At 44.5% G+C, this 23932-nt stretch overlaps 1 protein-coding gene across 4 annotated transcripts in view; it reads right to left on the reverse strand.

The window, feature by feature from the left end:
• LOC139550691 (rho GTPase-activating protein 21-like) overlaps nt 1-23932 on the reverse strand; it is a 71943-nt gene that overhangs the window by 20144 nt on the left and 27867 nt on the right. For 2 of the 4 annotated variants that reach the window (XM_071361763.1, XM_071361762.1), the window contains exons 5-8: nt 18565-18657; nt 17862-17940; nt 17704-17758; nt 10078-11770 (exon numbers count right to left, since the gene is read on the reverse strand). In XM_071361763.1, coding sequence (XP_071217864.1) covers nt 10078-11770; nt 17704-17758; nt 17862-17940; nt 18565-18657 — 1920 coding nt within the window. Of the gene's footprint in view, nt 1-10077; nt 11771-13583; nt 15321-17703; nt 17759-17861; nt 17941-18564; nt 18658-23932 lie in introns of those variants that run through there. The other 2 variants (XM_071361765.1, XM_071361764.1) reach the window with 2 other exon arrangements.

Genomic DNA, 23932 nt, shown 5'->3' on the forward strand with positions numbered 1-23932 from the left:
GCATGGCACTACACCAACAACACGGCTGCTAGAACTGAGGATCTCTCCTGCTCTCTTTCCCTCTCTGACATGTCCCCCTTTTTAAAAGAAAAGTGTGAAACTTAACTGCTGAGTAGTGCAGCATCTCCGACTCCGCCCACCCCTGGCGCTCCAAGCCCAAAACAGCTCAGAGTACAAAGCTGCCCTCTACCTGCACCCGTGGGGGCTTGGGGAACTAAATTTAAAAGCCACTGCCCTAGTTCCTTCTTTCCAGCCTCCCAGGCTACACCCATCTCTCACCTCAACCAGGGCCAAAGAGAAGGGTTGTGAAGGAGCATCGGCAATGTAACCCCATAGGCATTTGTAACTAATATAGGCCTAACCTATAGGCATCTGTTACTAATATAGGCATCTGTCACCAATATAGGCCTACACCATAGGCATCTGTCACTATTATAGGCCTACCCCATAGGCAGTTTCACCCTCTCTGTAGAGACAAACACCCCCTGATGTCTTTAGATCTAGTGTTAAATTAAATACAGCTAGACAACATGGGCCAAATGTACAACAACCCCATTGATGGTGTCTACATCAAAGAGCATACAAAGGAGTTATGTACCACCACCCACTCAACCTTTTGAGATGGAAAATAACAGCATACAAGAAACTGGACTTCTTCTAGGTTACACACGGCCCCCTTCCCCCGTCTGTGGAACTCAACACACCGTCTGGTTCCTCCAGCGTCAGATAGCGAAGCTCACACTCCTGGCAGGCCCTGCACCAGGCCCACTGGTCCAGCCAAGCCCAGGGCCCCAGCCCCATGCCCAGCCTGTCCACCAGCAGCATGCTGCACAGGGAGGGATTACCAGTCCTGGGAGAGGACCGTCACCGCACGTGGCCTGGTCAGAATCAGACTGGCCCAGTACCAGAGCTCCTCACTCTGGGATGGAAAAAACATCCCAGCTTCTCTGGTAGTGGTTGCACTCCCATACAAGTCCTGGAGTTCCATGCAAAGCTCAAAGGTAAAACATTGCAAGATAAATCCTCAACGAGGGATCGCATTTGAAGACCCTCATAACAATATTAGTTGAGACAGTCAAAGTTAAATCCACATTTGAACTCTTTAAACTAAAATTCAGTGGAAGATGGATGACCTTATTCTAATAACACCCCACATTTTTTAAATCCCAATAAAACCCAGACTGAGACTGTCAGCTGTTAGATCCAAGAGGGTAAAGAATGTAACCTTGACCAGAGCATTGGCTAAAGAAGACTAGTGAGCGACCGGCTTTGCCACTCTGGGCCACTGGAATGGAATCTGACCTCACATGGCAAGGAAGGCTCCAACCGTACAGACAGCGGCCTGCTGGTCTTTCAAATGGGTCATTGATGGGAGCCTGAGAGCGGGTCAATCAGACCTCTGTTCTCTGGATCACATCATGGGCACCAGGCCCAGAGTTGTGGTGCTGTGGCTGCCCCATCACCATCCTTCCTCACTGTCACTGCCTGCTTTGTCTGCACCTGGCTTGGCCCTACCTGTTCCACTACCAGCAGTAGCGGTATGGAAGTACCATGACAGGTAGACATGTAACTGCTACATGCTGGATGACACAAAAATACATTTCTAACTGGTTAAATTAAGGTCATCATCACCAGTAAGGCAGGCTGGTATAACTTCTTATGGCTGCAGGGGCAGTATTGAGTAGCTTGGATGAAAAGGTGCCCAGAGGTGCCCAGAGTAAACTGCCTGCTTTTCAGTCCCAGTTGCTAATATATGCATATTATTATTAGTATTGGATAGAAAACACTCTGAAGTTTCTAAAACTGTTTGAATGATGTCTGTGAGTATAACAGAACTCATATGGCAGGCAAAAACCTGAGAAAAAATCCAAGCAGGAAGTGGGAAATCTGAGGTTTGTAGGTTTTCAACTCATCGCCTATCGAATACACAGTGGGATATGGGTCATTTTGCACTTCCTAAGGCTTCCACTAGATGTCTTTAGAACCTTGTCTGATGCTTCTACTGTGAAGGGGGGGGCGAATGAGAGGGGATTGAGTAAGGTCTACCATGACCTGAACATGCGCTGACCATGCACGTTCATGTGAGAGCGAGCTCTGTTCCATCGCACTTCTGAAGACAAAGGAATTCTCCTGTTGGAACATTATTGAAGATTTATGTTAAAAACATCCTAAAGATTGATTCTATACATCGTTTGACATGTTTCTACTGACTGTTACGGAACTTTTTGACATTTCGTCTGCTTTTAGTGAACGCACTTCGTGACTTTGGATTTGTTTACCAAACGCGCTAACAAAAGTAGCTATTTGGACATAAATGATGGACATTACCGAACAAATTTGCATTCTGATGATCATCAAAGGTAAGTGAATATTTATGATGTTATTTCTGACTTCTGTTGACTGCACAATATGGCGGATATATTTTTGTCTTGATTGGGCTCTGAGTGCCGACCTCAGATTATTGCATGGTTTGCTTTTTCCGTAAAGCTTTTTTGAAATCTGACACAGCGGTTGAATTAAAGAGAAGTGGATCTAAAATTCCATGTATAACACTTGATCTTTGATCAACAGTATTTCTGGAAATTGATGTGGCTCTCTGCAAAATCACCGGATGTTTTTGGAACTACTGAACATAACGCGCCAATGTATACTGAGATTTTTTGATATAAATATGAACTTTACCGAACAAAACATACATGTATTGTGTAACATGAAGTCCTGTCATCTGATGAAGATCATCAAAGGTTAGTGATTCATTTTATCTCTATTTCGGCTTTTTGTGACTCCTGTCTTTGGCTGGAAAAATGGCTGTGTTTTTCTGTGATTTGGCGGTGACCTAACATAATCGTTTGTGGTGCTTGCGCTGTAAAGCCTTTTTGAAATCGGACACTGTGGTGGGATTAACAACAAGATTACCTTTAAAATGGTATAAAATAGTTGTATGTTTGAGGAATTTTATTTATGAGATTTCTGTTGTTTGAATTTGGCGCCCTGCACTTTCACTGGCTGTTGTCATATCGATCCCGTTAACGGGATTGCAGCCCTAAAAAGATAACAGAGATGATGGGGACATAAGTGCTGTGGGGAGGGGCGTTCACAAGAAATGTGAGTGATAAAATTACATCGTCTCTAATAGGCAAATCGTCTATTGAAAGGCAAATTCAAGAACAGACTTTAATCATTTTAACAATGCCTTCAGTAAGTTTGGTAACACAAAGTGCTTTCCGGGACATAGACATGTCTTTTATGGGCAGAAAGCTTAAATTCTTGTTAATCTAACTGCAGTGTCCAATTAACAGTAGCTATTACAGTGAAAAAAAGACAATGCTATTGTTTGAGGAGAGCGCACAACAACAAAAAACTTGTATCATGGCAACTAGTTTGATACATTCACCTCTGAAGGTAAATATAGTACTTACATTCAGTAATCTTGCTCTGTGTTTGTCATCCTGAGGGTCCCAGAGATAAAATGTAGCATAGTTTTGTTTGATAAAATATATTTTTATGTTCAAATGTAGGAACTGGGGTCTACATTTTGACCCCATTGCTGTCTCTGGCTCCACACCCACCCCGCCCAGCTATCTAGGTTTGAAAGTTAGTGTATAAGCTAATTATTCATCATGTATGACATTCATGGGAGTGAGTAAACTTAAATGTTTTATTACCATATCATTTTTGTATGTTCTCTATAGTTATGTACTTGAAAATGTATCAATTGACAAATTCGGCACATTTGGGTAAACTCAATATAAAATATTGTGCAGTAATGTAATTCTTCACTGGAACAGTCAAACTTTGCACATACACTGCTGCCATCTGGTGGCTAAAATTACATCTAGACTCCTATCTGAAAGTATGCCTTTTCTCTTCCATTTCAAAGATGGAACAAATTATCTTATCTTTTACCATATCTAATGTGTTATATTCTCCCACATTAATTTCACATTTACACAAATTTCTAAGTGTTTCCTTAATGGTATCAAGAATATGCATATCCTTGCTTCAGGTCCTGAGCTACAGGCAGTTAGATTTGGGTAGCTCATTTTAGAAAAAAAAGAAAGAAAAAAAGGGTACAATCCTTATTAAGATCGTCGCTTGAAAAAGCGCAATAGTACTGTTTGTCCATTTTGAGAAGCTGTAGCCAGTATACACTTAATCAAAATAGTCAGAATTAATCTAAGATAAATCAAGAATTCTGTTATTAATTTTGAAGTTTTTGCAGGAGATTTTACATCTAATTCAGTACCCCTGTATATAGCCTCATTATTGTTATTTTATTGTTGCTATTTTAATTTTTACTTTAGTTTATTTAGTAAATATTTACTCTTGTTTTTCATAAACTACATTGATGGTTAAGGGCTTGTAAGTAAGCATTTCACGGTAAGGTCTACTCAAATTGTATTCGGTTGTATTCGGCGCATATAACAAATAAAATGTGATTTGAAGCTCAAATTAGATCTGAATGTCTGATGATGAATTGTTTAGTGGAAGTTGCTGTCGCGTATCCCTCTGCGGCAGTGGTTGTATTCCCTCTGCGGCAATACAACAGGCCTGGCTGGCTCTACGACCAAACTCTAGCTAACTTCTGTCCCATGGGCCATACTAAAAATCACTATGCCTCATCTCTGCTGCCTCACTATGACCCAGTTCCAGAAAACACACACCTGTAGAATGCACAATGTTCTTCAGCGTCCTTCCAGAACACTAAGTGGATCAGCAAACAGGCGTGGCCTACCTTACTGATCGCACTTACTGTGTGGCCCAGTAAAATATGATGTATTTTAGCTAGAGTACACCCTGACCCAACTTTTCAAATCAGTAATAATACATCCATGTCTTAGCTGTCCACAAGATTGAAGAAAAACACGTATGACTGACTCTTGAAACAAAATAACTTGCATATTGCAGGTTGTGAGCTCAGTGTAATGACAGGATAGTCAGAACAGTCTACATTTTCATCCCACTGTCCCTTTAAGGAAAAGTTGTCTAATTCAGCTGTTTATGAAATGCTAGAAATGCTGAGAGAAAAGCTTTATCAGCAAAATGAAGAGGAGATAAAAGGAAAATGCACAACATAACACATTTTACACACAGGCTTTAGCGGGAGTGACATTTAGAGCACTTCTTATGAGGACAAGTGTTCAAATCACCATCAACATCATAGATTAGGTTGTGGGCGTGGCAGAGGGCGCAGTCCCCTAATTTTCAGAGAAAAATGTTTAGAGGCTCCCCATCTTGGAGGTGTAGACCGCATGTTGCAGTTTTAAAGCTAATTCCTGCAATTCTATGCATTTTGCCATGGCTGTGTTCTCTTGCTCATACATAATAACAAAATCTATACCGCTAAATTCAATGTTTTAATTTTTCTTTCCATTGACCATTCGGTAAGGTTACTATTGCAACCGTGGACAACATTTTCCCGGGAAGCCCAATTCCCCATTCAACCACTGGCGAGATCCCTTCACAATGATCTCAAACTGTGTTTCTAATACACAATGACATTAAAACAGACTACCCCTTGCTAATCAGGAAACTATTGGGTATATTGTGGTGGACTGCCACAACAATTGCTTCACAGGAACCTGGTAAAATGTTGTTTGTAGTGTAGCTAGTCCCTGAATAGCTCTGAATTAACTATCAGCATGCAGACGAACATATCAAGACTGTTTCAAGGACAGCTTTTTTCCATCTACGTAACATTGCAAAAATCAGAAACTTTCTGTCCAAAAAAGATGCAGAAAAATGTATCCATGCTTTTGTTACTTCTAGGTTAGACTAGGTTAGACTACTGCAAGACTACTGCAATGTTCTATTTTCCAGCAGTCGTATTTAGCACTGACTAGAACCCAAAAATGTGATCATATTACTCCAGTGCTAGCCTCCCTACACTGGCTTCCTGTTAAGGCAAGGGCTGATTTCAAGGTTTTACTGCTAACCTACAAAGCATTACATGGGCTTGGTCCTACCTATCTTTACGATTTGGTCCTGCCGTACATACCTACACGTACGCTATGGTCACAAGACGCAGGCCTCCTAATTGTCCCTAGAATTTCTAAGCAAACAGCTAGAGGCAGGGCTTTCTCCTATAGAGCTCCATTTTTATGGAATGGTCTGCCTACCCATGTGAGAGACAAAGACTCGGTCTCAACCTTTAAGTCTTTACTGAAGACTCATCTCTTCCGTGGGTCATATGATTGAGTGTAGTCTGGCCCAGGAGTGTGATGGTGAACGGAAACGCTCTGGAGCAACGAACCGCCCTTGCTGTCTCTGCCTGGCCGGTTCCCCTCTCTCCACTGGGATTCTCTGCCTCTAACCCTGTTACAGGGGCTGAGTCACTGGCTTACTGGTGCTCTTTCATGCCGTCCCTAGGAGGGGTGCGTCACTTGAGTGGGTTGAGTCACTGACGTGATCTTCCTGTCTGGGTTGGCGCCCCCCCCCTTGGGTTGTGCCGTGGCGGAGATCTTTGTGGGCTATACTCGGCCTTGTCACAGGATGGTAAGTTGGTGGTTCAAGATATCCCTCTAATGGTGTGGGGGCTGTGCTTTGGCAAAGTGGGTGGGGTTATATCCTTCCTGTTTGGCCCTGTCCGGGGGTATCATCGGATGGGGCCACAGTGTCTCCTGATCCCTCCCGTCTCAGTCTCCAGGATTTATGCTGCAGTAGTTTGTGTCGGGGGGCTAGGGTCAGTTTGTTATATCTGGAGTACTTCTCCTGTCTTATGTGAATTTAAGTATGCTCTCTCTAATTCTCTCTTTCTTTCTCTCTCTCGGAGGACCTGAGCCCTAGGACCATGCCTCAGGACTACCTGGCATGATGACTCCTTGCTGTCCTCAGTCCACCTGGCCGTGCTGCTGCTCCAGTTTCAACTGTTCTGCCTGCGGCTATGGAACCCTGACCTGTTCACCGGACGTGCTACCTGTCCCAGACCTGCTGTTTTCAACTCTCTAAAGACAGCAGGAGCGGTAGAGATACTCTCAATGATCGGCTATGAAAAGCCAACTGACATTTACTCCTGAGGTGCTGACTTGTTGCACCCTCGACAACTACTGTGATTATTATTATTTGACCATGCTGGTCATTTTTGAACATTTGAACATCTTGGCCATGTTCTGTTATAATCTCCACCCGGCACAGCCAGAAGAGGACTGGCCACCCCTCATAGCCTGGTTCCTCTCTAGGTTTCTTCCTAGGTTTTGGCCTTTCTAGGGAGTTTTTCCTAGCCACTGTGCTTCTACACCTGCATTGCTTGCTGTTTGGGGTTTTAGGCTGGGTTTCTGTACAGCACTTTGAGATATCAGCTGATGTAAGAAGGGCTATATGAATACATTTGATTTGATAACCACTTTTGGAGCTAAGTTGTGCTCTCATGTTGACAGCAGATGAGAGAAAACAAGTTATATTAAGTGGTTAACTAGCATTAGCAACGTTTGGTGGTCAATGAGACAGAGCTAGCTAAACAACTGCGCTAGCAAACAATGTAACAAAAGTAACATTTTGGGTTAAAAACAATACTCCATCAACAGACTCTGCATTTCAGCAATAACAGTAGCAAGTACCCCTGGTGCACTTTTAAAGTATTTCGCCATTTAAACAAAATTCTGTTTTTCCCACTGCCCTCACTGCTTTCATTTGTTTCAAATGTGAGCTTCTCCGAGGTGTCGGACTCGATGACAGTTGCCATCCATTGGAGCGCTGCGATTGGTTGCACGAAAATCTGGAGAGGGAAATAGTGAAGGGTAAACTCTCCCTGACTGCCTAGGTTATATTTTGGGGATTGTTAGTTCTCAAAGATTAGATATATTTTTTTAAATACATAGGTCTGTTATCTTGTGTACATACTTTATATCTGGTAACAGCATGGAGAAAGCAGTGTGATGGTGTGGGGGTGCTTTGCTGGTGACACTGTCAGTGATTTATTTAGAATTCAAGGCACACTTAACCAGCACAGCCATTCCATTTGGTTTGTGCTTAGTGGGACTATCATTTGTTTTTCAACAGGACAATGATCCAACACACCTCCAGGCTGTGTAGGGGCTATTTAAACAAGGAGAGTGATGGAGTGCTGCATCAGATGACCAGGCCTCCACAATCACCCAACCTCAACCCAATTGAGATGGTTTGGGATAGGTTGGACCGCAGAGTGAAGGAAAAGCAACCAATAAGTGCTCAGCATATGTGGAAACTCCTTCAAGACTGTTGGAAAGCATTCCAAGTGAAGCTGGTTGAGAGAATGCCAAGAGTGTGCAAAGCTGTCATCAAGGCAAAGGGTGGCTACTTTGAAGAATCTAAAATATATTTTGATTCGTTTAACACTTTTTTGATTCCATATGTGTTATTTCATAGTTTTGATGTATTCACTATTGTTCTACAATGTAGAAAATAGTAAAAAGAAAGAAAAACCCTTGAATGAGTAGGTGTCTAAACTTTTGACTGGTACTGTATAAAAAAATCAGCAAAAAAAGCAACGTCTCTTTTTCAGGACCCTGTCTTTCAAAGATAATTCGTAAGAACCATTGTAAAGGGTTTAAAAACTGTTTCCCATGCTTGTTCAATTAACCATAAACAATTAATGAACATGCACCTGTGGAACGGTCGTTAAGACACGAACAGCGTACAGACGGTAGGCAATTAAGGTCCCAGTTAAGAAAACTTAAGACACTAAAGAGGCCTTTCTACGGACCCTGAAAAACACCAAAAGAAAGATACCCAGGGTCCCTGCTCATCTGCGTGAACATGCCTTAGGCATGCTGCAAGGAGGCATGAGGACTGCAGATGTGGCCAGGGCAAAAAAATGGCAATGTCCGTACTGTGAGACGCCTAAGACAGCGCTACAGGGAGACAGGACGGACAGCTGATCGTCCTCACAGTGTCAGACCACGTGTAACAACACCTGCACAGGACCGGTACAACTGAACATCACATTTCTGCGGGACAGGTACAGGATGGAAACAACAACTGCCCGAGTTACACCAGGAACACACAATCCCTCCATCAGTACTCAGACTGTCCGCAATAGGCTGAGAGAGGCTGGACTGAGGACTTGTAGGCCTGTTGTCTGGTGAGGACCTGCCTTACATCACCGGCAACAAAATCGCCTATGGGCACAAACCCACCGTCGCTGGACCAGACAGGACTAGCAAAAAGTGCTCTTTACTGACGAGTCGCGGTTTTGTCTCACCGGGGGTGATGGTCGGATTCGCGTTTATCGTTAAAGGAATGAGCGTTACACAGAGGCCTGTACTCTGGAGCGGGAGCGATTCGGAGGTGGAGGGTCCATCGTGGCAGTGTGTCACAGCATCATCGGACTGAGCTTGTTGTCATTACAGGCAATCTCAACACTGTGCGTTACAGGGAAGACATCCTCCACCCTCATGTGGTACCCTTCCTGTTAGTCACATGTCTGTGGAACTTGTTCATTTTAGGTCTCATTTGTTGAATCTTATGTTCATACAAATATTTACACATGTTAAGTTTGCTGAAAATAAACGCAGTTGACAGACTTTTTTTGCTAAGTTTACATATAGATTTTTTTTTATTACACAGTTTGGACAAAGGCGAACTGAGATTATTATTATTTTTTTTTTAACTCTTAGGTGGCCCGCCAAAGGATTTCAATGGTAAAAAAAAAAAACTCTACACTCCCTGCCTGCAACCAAAGCTCCTTAACAACATACTGTACATCTAGCCAAGGAGATTGATCAGGTGGTAAACATGGGCCAGGTATAAAATAAAAAATATATACTATAAAACCATGTTTCTAAATCTAATGATTTGTCATTTCTCCCCAGCAATTTCCCCTCCCATTCTTATCTGTACTGACGAACTGCTGCTGCTACTGGCCCCCTAGTCTACTATTTTCTCTGCCTTCATGCCTGGTGCTTCTGGTGCCATGGAGACTGCACAGTGCCATGGTGTTAGAGCTCTCTTACCGATGAAATGGATAGAGTCATCGCATGTGTCCCAAATGGTACCCTATTCCCTATAAAAATGTACTACTTTTGAAGTATAGTGGTGTACCAAATAGAGAATAGGAAGCAAATTTGGACGCAACTGTTAAGTTAGTGTTCGGCCTCTTACCGATAAAGGGGATTGAGTCGAGGGACTCCTCCAGGTTGCTGGAGGAGCATGAGGTCTGGTCCTTCTCCTGCTTCTTGCTCAGCCGCCGCATGTGCATCTCCCGCCGTGCATCGTTGGGCAGCCAGCACACTGCGTCCGCTGCTGACTCCGAACCGTCCTCCTCGTTCACCGCCAGGATGTAGGAAGGGTGGCGCAGGGGGCTGGGGTTCTTCAACGACCCAGGAGGCTTTTCCCTGAGGACCACGCCCAATTCTGAGGCCGAGGGGCCGCGACCGTTCACCTGGGCCTGGGGCTCTGGGCGAGGTGGGTGGTGGTGGGAAGTTTTGAGGATCCCAAGCCTCTGTGGTCTCTGATGGGAGGCGGATAAGGACGAGGACCTATGGCCCACCACCGCTGCCACCTCTCTCCCTGGCACCTCCCCTGCCGGCTGCATGGTCTCCGCCCGCCCCCTGCTCTGGCTCACATGGTTCACACCTTTGACTCCAGCTCTTTGGTCGGTTGGGGAGGGCTCCAAGGTAATAATCTTCCCCAGGTGAGAGGGTCTGTCTTGGGTCATATTAGGAGCGCTGTGAGGCTGGTGCTGGAGCTGCTCTGGTCCTTTAGCATAGAGGGTAGGGTTGGGCATTGGCGTTCCCCGAAGGCTGTCCCTACCGTACCCTGCAGGGGGTCGGTGATGGACAGCCTGTTTGGAGAGGCTCTGCCTGCTGGGGCGTGTACCCTGGTCCAGCCTGCTAGCGTAGCCCCGTCTATCCACCATGGGCCGGCCCAGCTCCACAGAGTCCACATAGTCACAGTCAGAGGAGCGAGCCCGGGCCTTGTGTGTTAACCCATCCTGGGACACACTACGAGGAGGCCAGTTCCTGGGGTGAACCCCCCGCTCTGCCATACTCATACGGTCCTGGGAAGAGCTGCGGGGGGGCATGTGGTGGAAGGGGGGTGGAGGTCCATGGTAGGCGCGGTCGTGGGAGGTGCTCCTGCGCCGGAGACCCTTAGGGTTGGGGCCCCAGCCACCCCGGGGGATATGGTGGGAGGAGTTGAAGGTGTTCTGGCTGGCGGCTCGCAGGCTTTCTAATCTCTCCTGGATGGTCCGGCTGCCATAGGCGTGGATACTCTTGTTATCGATGTACTCCCTGTAGGTCTGGTATGTCCGCCAGTCTATGTTTTGGTGAGAGACGGGGTTGGGGGAGTTAGAGTTGGGTGGGTAGTGGGGTAGCGGGGCACTGTAATTGAGTAGGCTCGCCCCAGAGGGGTAGATGTCTGTTTTCCGTGGCAGGGGGTAGTGGGACACAGACCCAGGACGCACTCTGATGAGGCCAGGGTCAGGGGGCCCTACCATGCTATAGTCTATTCTGTGTGCTGGTCCTATACGGCCCAGCTCTGGAGGAACTACCACAGTCCTCACGCTGTCATTGCGCATGCACACCGCAGTCTGGGATTTGGGGTACGGGTGTGCAGGAGGAGGAGGGGAGGGGGGCACAGGAATCTCCATGCGGTACCCCATGTCTGGTGGTGTTGCCCCCTGGCATGCTCCCTGTACCCCCACTCCAACTGGGGAGGGGGTATCTGTAGCCTGGGCCATCCCCGGGGGCTTACAGTCTACACGAGGGTAACATATGGGGGGCGGCTCGGGGATGTGACGGGCGTTTCCACTGTAGGCACAGCGGCTTCGGAGGTACGCATCCTGGGAATAGGCCTGGCGAGAGAAAGATGAGAGGGTAAGATACAATAACATTGTCCACTGGTCCCAATTCACTCCCTACCCCTTCTTCCCCTTGGCCCTAACCCTTCCCCTTGGCCCTAACCCTTCAAAGTTTGCAGATTTGTAGAGTGGAAGCAATATGGTGGAAGTTTTACGCTACACTGCCTCGATCTATCTAGACTAGACCCTTCAAATCTGAAAATATAGAAGAGCAAGGGCAAACAGGAAGGGGTAGTAGGCAAAATGGAATCAGCAATGTGTGTAATATTCAACATTGCATTTCTAATACGTCTGGTAAAGAACTGGAGCAGTGAACGTTTACTAATGATAGCTGCTGTGTGTGTGGGTAGGCAGGCAGGGAGCAGAATGTTGTAGTGTGAGTGCGGAGGCGGTTAGCAGGTCAGGAGAGTCACTGGTGTTCATCAGCTCCCTCCATATTTAGATAGCTAGTTCTCTGGGTACTGTTCATCAGCTCCCTCCATATTTAGATAGCTAGTTCTCTGGATACTGTTCATCAGCTCCCTCCATATTTAGATAGCTAGTTCTCTGGGTACTGTTCATCAGCTCCCTCCATATTTAGATAGCTAGTTCTCTGGGTACTGTTCATCAGCTCCCTCCATATTTAGATAGCTAGTTCTCTGGGTACTGTTCATCAGCTCCCTCCATATTTAGATAGCTAGTTCTCTGGGTACTGTTCATCAGCTCCCTCCATATTTAGATAGCTAGTTCTCTGGGTACTGTTCATCAGCTCCCTCCATATTTAGATAGCTAGTTCTCTGGGTACTGTTCATCAGCTCCCTCCATATTTAGATAGCTAGTTCTCTGGGTACTGTTCATCAGCTCCCTCCATATTTAGATAGCTAGTTCTCTGGGTACTGTTCATCAGCTCCCTCCATATTTAGATAGCTAGTTCTCTGGGTACTGTTCATCTGCTCTCTCCATATTTAGATAGCTAGTTCTCTGGGTACTGTTCATCAGCTCCCTCCATATTTAGATAGCTAGTTCTCTGGGTACTGTTCATCAGCTCCCTCCATATTTAGATAGCTAGTTCTCTGGGTACTGTTCATCAGCTCTCTCCATATTTAGATAGCTAGTTCTCTGGGTACTGTTCATCAGCTCCCTCCATATTTAGATAGCTAGTTCTCTGGGTACTGTTCATCAGCTCCCTCCATATTTAGATAGCTAGTTCTCTGGGTACTGTTCATCAGCTCCCTCCATATTTAGATAGCTAGTTCTCTGGGTACTGTTCATCAGCTCCCTCCATATTTAGATAGCTAGTTCTCTGGGTACTGTTCATCTGCTCTCTCCATATTTAGATAGCTAGTTCTCTGGGTACTGTTCATCTGCTCTCTCCATATTTAGATAGCTAGTTCTCTGGGTACTGTTCATCAGCTCCCTCCATATTTAGATAGCTAGTTCCCTGGGTACTGTTCATCTGCTCTCTCCATATTTAGATAACAGTACCCAGAGAACTAGCTAACTGTTCACTGTGCAACGAGAGCATGCTGTGCTGCCGCAACATGAGCAAATTACCCAATGATGGAAATGTTTTTCAGGAACTTTATTTCCACTGATTTCTGTCATACAAGATATGTAAGCGCAAACAGAAACAGTCCTATTCTGTCCAACACTACTGAGCCAGCCAGCGGGCATAGCTAGTCAGGTGATCTGTGATTGAATAGAGTGGACAAGAAGCAACAGATGTGTTGGAAGAAAGAAGGAAAGAGACAAGACTGGCATGCAAGACCGGCATGCAAGACCAAACAGTGATATACAGGAAGGTAGCCTATCTGTTTGGTTTACCCACCTTCTGGCTGACAGCACTGGCACTGTTAGAGCGAGACCTGAGACTCACAGAGATAGAGGGGGGTGGAAGACGCCCAGAACCCACAACTGTCCTCACAGCGCTAAACTTAACCTCTGTTATCATACTCCCAGGCAGCTTTTCAACACTCCAACAATGATACCTCAACACTCCTTCCAGCGAAACGCCAGCAGACAATGATCATCACATACAGATTCCATCAATGGTAGATTCCGTATAGCTGGCTGTGCAGCCTTCGTCCATTTGTCAAATGCCTTTCCATATTATTTTTCTCTGTTTGTCTTGCAACTAGCAAGCACAAAAAGTGACACGTCAGAATCAGGTGGACTTTAAACCCCAGCGCCTGGCATTGTATTACGATTGTTACGTAAGTCTCAACTGTATCCACAATCAGTGTTCTACAGGCAATCACTAGACCCTCCCTTCACCAATAGGGCACCAGTGGAGAGTTCACGGGTCAAGGGCCTTTATCAATGTCTGTGTCCGAAATGGCACCCTATTCCCTATATGGTGACCAAACCTAGTGAATAGCTTTCCATTTCAGAAGTAGCCTGGAATTAGCCTACTACCATGGCAATCGAATGAATGACACTACTAACTAGCAAAGCAGCTATGTGAGAACAGTACATTACCTCAACCCATCCTCAAACAAAAACATGACAACATGCGATACAAAGAGAAAATTAGACAGGGGGGAGCACAACATCAACATGTGTGGTGAAGTGGTTGTCATCATCCCTGCTGCAGCTTGCTTACCAGATCAGTGGTCTCCCGTGAAAAAGGCTACCGTTACAGCAGGAGAGAAAACGAGAGCAGTGAGAGAAGAAGAAGAATAGGGAAAAGGCTAGCAGCAGAGCAAATCACACAGACACACTATAAAAAAAAAAGGAGAACAGAAAAGTGGTAGTCTTGATCACTGATGCCAGGGCTCTGGAGTCAAAGCACTAAAAATCCATCAGAACTGCAGCCACATCGAGGGAAAGCGAAAACGGGGAACGGACGTTGGCCGTGGCAGGACTGTCATATTAGCGATGCCAGCTGTGTGTGCCAGTCTGACCTGGGTGAGGTGTAGGTGGCAGGAGCAGAAGTAGCCTGCTGCCTCCGACAACACCGAGCTCTCCATCTCGCTGTTGCTCCCTCCAGCCGACTGCAGCAGCCAGGTTACAGCACTTACTGGATGAGCTGCTGCCTCCACTCTCTATCTGGTATCGCTCACACTCTCTATCCCTGCCTCCACTCTATCTGGTATCGCTCACACTCTCTATCCCTGCCTCGCTCCCTCTATCTGGTATCACTCACATGACGGAAGCAGCTGCTTGATTCTACATTCAGCTCAGATGATACTGCTTCCCATCCTCTTCTGCTCTCCTTCCCAGCAGCATCAACCTGTTCACAACTAAGGGGCTGTCAGCTGACTACAGCTGGTTTGATGATCTTCCCTCCCTCTCCCTCACTCAGCGTCTCTCTTGCTAAGCCACTGATTTTACTGCTGTTGACGTGTTCCACTGTAGCTGGTTTTCTGTGTGTGTACGGGAGTCTCTCTCCTCCTCCTCTAGTTAATAATGTCAGCCACCCAGCGAGCTGCGATGTTAATCCTCCAGCCCAGGCACAGCTGCATCAGTAGTGCGATACTCTGCCTCAGCAGTGGCTAGCCTTTTCATACACCCCACTATCCTAGCACTGTGGACCAGCGGCCGCTAGCTAACGCAACAGATGTGCAACACAGCCCAGGGAAGGGGAGAGGGAGAGAGTAGAGAAGTGGGGGATGGGAAAATAGAAGGGAGAGAAGGAAAGAGGAGGGTAGGGAGAGGAAGCAGAGGGAATAGGTGGATGTTTACAGGCTCTGCTCTTCTATGATGATGTATGCCAGCTTGAGGGGCTCAGGTACTGAAGCTTGCTGTTTTAATTCAGGCTTTCTGTGAAATATCTTAACAGGACAGTTACCCAGTGTATGATCCAACCCCCCCTCATTCCTAGATGGTGTCAGCTGTGGCAAGCCAACAGTGAGACTTGAGGAGTAAGGGAGACAATGAAGGCTCTTAAGATGATTCCACAGTGTTAATTTAAATGACAATACTACTATGCGAGTACTCCTCTTTCTGTTACTTATACACGTATACTCATTACGCACAGATATGTAGCAGCTCAGACAACTGAGTTTACCTTCCTACTGAACCTAGAGCAGAATTCTTATCAGGCACCTCTGGTTGCCAGTAGCTATTGTGCATGAAAAGTTAATGAGAGAGAGTGGAGGCACACACACGTTACTTTGAGGAGCTAACGTCATGTGGGCTTCCTTCAACTGCACTCAATTCACTGCTACAGTACAGAGACATGCAAGACTAGTCTGTGGGAGGAGAGAGAGACAGAGAGATGGAGGGAGGGAGGTGAAGAGAATGAACTGGCTGCCAAGAGCACTAAACTCCCACAATCTCAGTAGATGTTGTTTATCTCAGTTTCAGATGTGCAAATTTGAGAATGTATCCTACAACCTAAATTTCCCTGCTATTCCGGCATCAATTGAGCTCCATTTGACACCCATCTCTGCCTGCCCCCTGTGCTAATCTAAAATGAAATGTCAGCAGAAGACAAGCTGAACCTCTTAGGCTCTCTGCTCAACTATTTATACCGGACACCGATTTTACGCAGCAATGCCTCCATGGCCAATTCCTTTGTAACCTCTCTCTAGCTATTCTGTGCGACAGGGAGCATGTGTCAATGAGTGGCCACAGAGCCTTTGGTAAGGTAAACATTCCAACACGGTGTTAATAGGCTCAGCTGTTAGACAATAGGGAGTTGGAGTCATTAAGCTGATGGGGACAGTTTGTGCTACAGTTGACAACAGCCTAGGTGTGACGGGTCAGCTAGTGTGGTGCAAAAGGGTGGAACCTGTGTTGACACAGCCAACCTCTCTGAATAGAACTGTACTAAGAGAGATGGTATGCATTAAGATGAACAACTTTTATTAGTGCATGTGGAGTTCACAATTAGTAAGGAACGGCATTCTTTCCTTTCTCTAAAACGTTCTATATTTGACTTATTATTTTGATCTCACCAATGCGAGAGAGATAACAAAAGTTTAGAGAGTCAATGCTTTATGAGTGCCAGTGTTTCCCCTATATGCATTTAGCAGCGGCGCACCGGCTCTACTAAATCATGGCCACTGCAATAAAAACAATTATTGTTATTCTTTTTTTTTATTATTACAGGAAATTAAACTGCTAATTTTCTCTCAGCCCCATGGCAAAATGTGTTGATCAGCCAGAAGACGAATGTCTGAAAACGCTTTCATACAATGTGATTATTTGAAAGAGGAAAAACATTTGTGCACAACATTTTTACAAAAGGTAACGATCAACTCTTGGCTGTGGGTGATTGGCTGTGAAGGCGCAAACCTGGAGTACTGCCTGTCACATGCTCTGGAGAGCATGTCTGATGCTGATCCCTGTTGCGTAAGGACATAGTGGGCGAGAAACAGACACCGGCAGGGAGTCTGTAGCATGCTTTAATTTACATATGCATTTATGCCAGTACCCAGCTGCTTAGATTCTAAATCATTTCTCCCCCGAGTAGAAACAATCATCTTGCCTCAGACCTACTAACATGCAACTCTTCTCCATGTCAAAAGTCGAGACTTAAGAGTTTGTGTGTGTTTGTGTGGTGTGTTTTTTTTGTTTTTATTAAGTGTGTGTGAGTTTATTAAGTGTGTGAGAGTGTTGATTTCTCAAAGTGACCCTTCAAGCTTCTAGAATGAGGTCAGCCCTGCAGCAGAGAAGCATTAGCAGCACTTGGAGCTCCAGCAGCAGTCAGTGGAGAGGACAGGCTGTGGTGGCCTGGTTATGAGGCCCAGATAGAGCACTCTGAAGGGAGGGGGTTTCATCAGGGTACTGCCCGTCCCCTCTGGAGCAGGACTAGTCTCCCCACATACACCCTTCACAGAGAAACTAGAACTGCTTCACTGATCTAATGCTTGATCACAATAATAGAGACTAAGTTGATGACTTAGAAGTGGAAAGAGACGCAGACAGAAGTACTTCTGTTTTACAGTGGCTAAATATAGGAAGAGACTAAATCACTGCAGTAATGATCTTTACAAACTTACCAGCTGCAGTATGTCTTCATCTTTTGGCATAACACAGAGTTCAAGAAAGGCATCACTGTAATAGAAACACAAAGCCAAAAAAAGGTAAACAATAACAAAAGACAAGCAGGAAATCAGTCACTGACAACAATAAAGGTATTTTTATTTTGAGCCCTCACCTGTTTTGGATCAAGGCTATGACCTGAGAGTAGGTTTTCCCAATGATACTCGCTCTGTTCACCTTTACTATCCTGTCTCCTGTTGACAATTAGAAGGAGAGAGAGGATTAGAAGTTAGACTGGTAATATGTGAGTGACACAGCACTAATGGCAGGTCTGTGTGTCTTTGAAGAGAGGAACCTGTGCTGGTTATAGGGTAGTAGGCCCTTAGCTCAGTAAGAGGCAGCTTCCCTACTAGGCTGACAGTCAAAGGGGAAGGAGGAAAGGAAACTGATCAGTCATCTGATGTGTGTTTACTATAATTCAGTGCCTGAGGAAGCTGAGCTCTCTGCCTCTACTAACACAACTCCTCAGACAGAAAAATAAAGAAAACATCTGAGAACACTACTGAGAATCTCTGATCAAACTACTGAGAATCTCGGAGGAAACTGCCCAGCATAGGGTGGACTGAAATCATAATTTACAGATCTCTGGGATTGGACCAACATTAAGTCCAACAGTGCACCATAACTATAGTAGTCCTGCTGTATCGTAGGGGAATACAGTCATGATGATATTCTTTTTCCAAAACTCACAAAATTGCTTTAATATATTGATTCTATAATACAATTACTTCTATGACGTCACCTAGCTATGATAAAGACAAAAACCACAGAGAACATAGGAAGGTACAATTTCAGTGCGTTGCCGTTAAATCAGTTACCTGTGCAGAGTCCAGCTTCGTTGGCAGGACCTCCCTCCTTCACTTGCTTCACAAAGATAGTGTCCATTGGCTCCAGCCTATTCCGTGGTCTCCCTGACAACAAAGACAAAGTGTCATCATCAGCAACCATTAAACACATTCCTCTGGAGGTCACATGGTGGTGACATACCAGATCCGCTCACAACGGTAACACAGTAGTCATTAAATGAATAATCCCAGTCATACTACATATCTGCCCAGATTAGGTACAATAGGATGTTATCATGAAGTGTCTAGAAGGGTAGTAGTCAGATTAATTTCCCTTTAGAAAGGCACATTGTTGACCTCAGCATACCTACAATACACTACACTAAGAGCAGAGGACACAAACTAGAATGCACCACCCACCCACAACTCTCAGTTAAACACAACCCAGACTGAGACGCACTCAATGTGAAGCAGCCAGTCCAACAACACACCCCATTAACGGCTACCAGACACAACCCTAAATTGTAGACATTTACTAAGGGGAGAAAGAGTGAGTGTGAGTGAGAGAGTGAGTGAGAGCAAGAGCAACAGGATGACAGAGACAGAGAAAGTGATATATAGTACAATAGATAAGGAGGAACTGTCACAACATTCAGAGGCATGTGAATTAAAGCAGTGACAGCAGAATAACAGAGTGGTTTGGTTTCTCTGTGTGTCACATTGCCTGTTCCTAATACAACAAAACTAAATGAGAATGATAATGAAGGAATTCAACTGAGTCGGAAAAAGCCTCCTAATATGGTGGGTGAGCTGGTGGGGATTTGGGGAAGGGAAATGAATGCATCTGAGTTTAGTTGGAGAACCTGTTTGCTCATTCTTCCCCTGTCTCCTAGCAGCTGAATAGGAGAGGAAAGCAAAGGAGAGCGAGGGAGTAAGAGGGGGGGGAGAGCAGAGAGAGAGTTCAGCTGCACAACTCCCACTCCTTCCCAATAAACAAACACAGCTCCAGGCTCACTAGACACAAAGCTCTGTCCAACTACTTATCACTGTGTAAGTTGGTGAATTAGAATGAATAGGAATGTTGTATCTTATGTGGAAGTCTCAGTGAGTACATTTGATATTAAACCGATTATGGCAGTAGGCAGAGTATGGCATTAGTCATGTAAACACGCTACTCTCCTTATCTTAAATCGACGTATAGTCATACTCGAAGTAAACATACACCGATTAAAACACCTGGTTTTCTGAGTATTTTTTATTTATTATTAGGACATGTAAACGTCTTAATCAGAGTTATAGATGGGTATCTGATCTGGGCATGTGCTAGCATGAGCAGTGCAAGCTTCCTTCTTTTGCACGAGTGAAGTGAGTTTGGAAAAACGGACTATATTTTGCATACAAACTTTATGTCCGAACTCAGAATCAAATATGCTCCATAAAAATAACATGGTCACTGTGATAAAAACATTTATTTTGATAGCCGATTTTCTGCATTTATCAAAGTCCCATCATGTAGCCTGATTTCATTTGTGGTCAAGTAGGGCTGACCCCATTTAGTACAACTGCCAGGTCGCAGTTGTAAATGAGAACTTGTTCTCAACTAGCCTACCTTGTTAAATAAAGGTGAAATAAATAGTCGACTGGTCGATTGTTTGGTCGATCGGCTGTTGGTCGACCGAGATTTCTTTAGCTGACCAGTTGCAAAAAAAATAAAGAAAAAAAGAAGAAAAATACATTTTTTCATGGTGTAGCCTACAAGACACCAGCCTGATTCGCGCCTTTCTGAGTGGACTAATCCATTGTGGAGGCCGTAGGGGTGGCACAGTCCATGACTAAGACGTGCTAAAACAAAACAAAAGTATGTTTGAATGACACTGAGGTGCAGTGTTGTCACAGCTAATACCGGTTTGCCTGAGGCTGATACAGCGCACAGGTGTTTGTACACATGCATATACACACATACACTCATTCAAATGCACACACGTGTACATACACGGACACACACATGTAAATAGTGCCATACATGCACTCAAACATATTCAGTTGGCCTTGCTGTTATGATTTTTGTTGTCCTTGATGTCTTTTTTTTTTTTTTTTTGCATGGATGTTTTCGGTTTTCTTTTCTTTCTCTTTTATCTCTTTTCATTTTGTTGGTGCATTTGGGGGGGGGGGTCAGATGGTTGAGGGGCAGCTCTTGGGGAATTGTGGGGGGGATCTTGGAGGGCTGGTGGCCTGGCGGTTGGAGCTTAGTCGGGGGGTGATAGTTCTCTGGTTCAGGTCCCCGTTTTTGACCTTGTGGGGAGGGGGGGGGTCTGTCGACATGCCCTTGAGCAGGACGTTGACCCTGGTGGCTTCTGTGGGTCGCTCTGGATGGGAGTCTGTTAGATGACTAATGTGATGTAAATGTTGAGCGGCTTCACTGCAAGTAGATTGTATGTTATAATATTCAATAAAAACACAAACGAAAAAGACATGCACTACTGAAAATGTAAATGGTTATATTACATAGGAACAGATGCAACCATAATAAAAATAGTGGTCGCTGTCCGCGGTTATGAAACATCAGTGCGCTGCTGAATTGGCGCCTTTTCCTAGACCATGTTGCTATATGCATAATAGCAAAGTTAACCAGCATATTGGTGTTGAGAACAATATGGCAGCGGTGGAGTTAGGAGACGAGAAAACAGCCCTTGCCTTAATTGTCTAAGAGAGGAAACTAACTTTATTAGGTCTATAATCAATAGCCTAACTGCTTAATGTGCCTGGTTTTATGAATAATCCATATACTGTATATCTACAGAAATAAGACATGTTCTGCTTCTGTTGCCGGTTTGTTTAACAGCCTACTGATTCCGTGAGCACCAAGCCACATGCAACTACATGTCGGATAAACAACTTCACAAATTTGGCTGTTTTCAATCTTTGCTATGCTGTAATAAAAGGCTTCACACTTTTTTTTTACTTTGTTAGAACACCCTCTCTGGTATTATTTATCATTTATTTAGAGTTGTTTACACTGTTCCAGATTGTCTGAAAAATCATATTTATAATAATAACCTTCCTTTTTCGTGATCTCCTTATTACAATCATCATTATAATAAGTCATGTCATTAGTCATCTTAGTATAGCTGCCTTCGAGCTGTAAACCTAAGAGCGTATCCTGTTTAGTCTTACTACCTTAACTTAAGCCTAGATTTCAATACTTATATTTAGTGTATTCGGAAAGTATATAGACCCCTTCCCTTTTCCCACATTTTGTTATGTTACAGCCTTATTCTAAAATGTTTTTTGAAATGTTTTATTCCCCTCATCAATCTACACACAATACCCCATAAAGGACAAAGTGAAAATAGGTTTTTAGAAATGTTTGCAAATTAAATTGAGCTCAGGTGCATCTTGCTTCCATTGATCATCCTTAAGCTGTTTCTACAACCTGATTGGAGTCCACCTGTGGTAAATTCAATTGATTGGACATTATTTGGAAAGGCACACTTGTCTACAGCACATTCGGAAAGTATTCAGACCCTTTGAACCTGATGGTCATTCTGACAGCGCTCCAGAGTTCATCTGTGGAGATGAGAGAACTTTCCAGAAGGACAACCATCTTTGCAGGACTCCACCAAATCAGGACTTTATGGTAGAGTGGCCAGATGGAAGCAACTTTCTTGATCTCCAGTATTTTTCACAACTAGTCAAACTGATTTCACACATCTGATTTTCTCTTTACCTCCTGAGCAACCAGTAAATATTCCCCAGTTTTGGGTTTTGTCACACCCTCTGCATCCATTTTCCTGTTATGGAGTTCAGAGTTTGTTATAACCAATTGATTGATGTGATTATGATATTCTGTAGGTCAGGGAACAGGGAATGTTATTCCTAAACAAATGAGGTACTTCGGTAACAACTTCTCAGTCAGAAATGCCTGTAATTATGATGCAGCTTCAGCAACACGGACAGCGCGATAAACACTGTTGATGTTCTGTGGTGGTCACGGCAGCAGGGAGGAGAGAGAGACAACAGGTGCTAGTCACACAGCCACTCGCTGCCATTTTCTTTTTTAAACACAGCGCAGGAAGTCTGAGCCCTGCCAGGTACAATCAAATCAATTATGGTTGGACTCCCTCTAGTCATGTGTGTCTTAATTATTTCATCAAACAGTGAGCTTAAAGCATCAGACAAGCTAAGTGCATAAAGTTGATTTTATTAAAACACATAGGATGTGTCTGTATATCCTTGTGTTTCGACCAATCGACTGGTCTAAAGAACAGATGACTCTTGGTCGACCAATATTTTGTTTTTGTCGGGGACAGCCCTAAGGCCATGTAAACAGAATTATTAGGGAAATCGTTATTCTTGCAAAGCATGGAAAAGCTTTAAAGGAACTATATTAATATGACTATTCACAATAATCGTATAATTGTGTGCATGTAACCATACTCAAATGGTAAGCATGAAATATCATTGGTAAGCACTGACGGTGGCAGCAAGATCATTTGCCAAACAGGTTTTTCAATACAAAATAAACACATTAGTGAGATGTGTTTGATAGCGATTGAGAGAAGCAAATGAAGCAAGACATTGATAGAGAGAACAAGAGAGAGAAAACTGAGTGATTGAAAGAGATGGGAGTGGGTGTTTGATACGCCACGGAGCACCCACTCACTGCTCTCTCCTTCTCCCTGTGGGTGTTTGACAGATTGAGAGGGACACTGACACACCTGTAAACAGTTATAACACGTTCACAGATCTGATTTTCCTCACCTTAGAGCTGAGCCACTGAACCTTTCTTAGAAGAGCTATGCAAGACAAGGCTATGCATGCTATATATGCACCACCATCACCTGGCCAGCGTGTTAAAACAAACACAACCTATTGTTGCTCACAATCACATATGAATGTGTTACGTATGACGGAACAGGAGCCTCACCTCCCAACGACATCAGTGTTACCAGGTTCCCTCTTGTGGCAAGTGGCAGAACCACAGCATACCATAACAACACTACTGCTTGATAATAAAGTATCCAGTGATTTGATACTAGCAGTGACTCAGTGACTGCTGATGAGACCATTTCCAACACTAACATGAGCTCAGTCAGTCCCAGACAGTGTAAATCATTTGACGTGAGGAGTCAGTTTAAATCTGGACCCCAGTCCTTTTCTTTTCATTTCCTCTCCATACTGTTTTTTATTAGAACAATCTCAAGTTGTTCCCAGCAGGGAATCATGGAATGCATTAAGTCAAATTAAATGGAATAGTCAGTAGAGGGTGCACCAGAGACATGTGTTATCCACCAGTCAGTCAGGAGCGGGAGACTCCAATGATGCAACACTGGGTTCACAGCAGTAGGCATGTTCATTAAGCCTTTGGTTGTGTTTGAGAGCATCAACACCGCAATGTATC

This window comes from Salvelinus alpinus, chromosome 23, assembly GCF_045679555.1.
Source record: "Salvelinus alpinus chromosome 23, SLU_Salpinus.1, whole genome shotgun sequence".
NCBI lineage: Eukaryota > Metazoa > Chordata > Actinopteri > Salmoniformes > Salmonidae > Salvelinus > Salvelinus alpinus.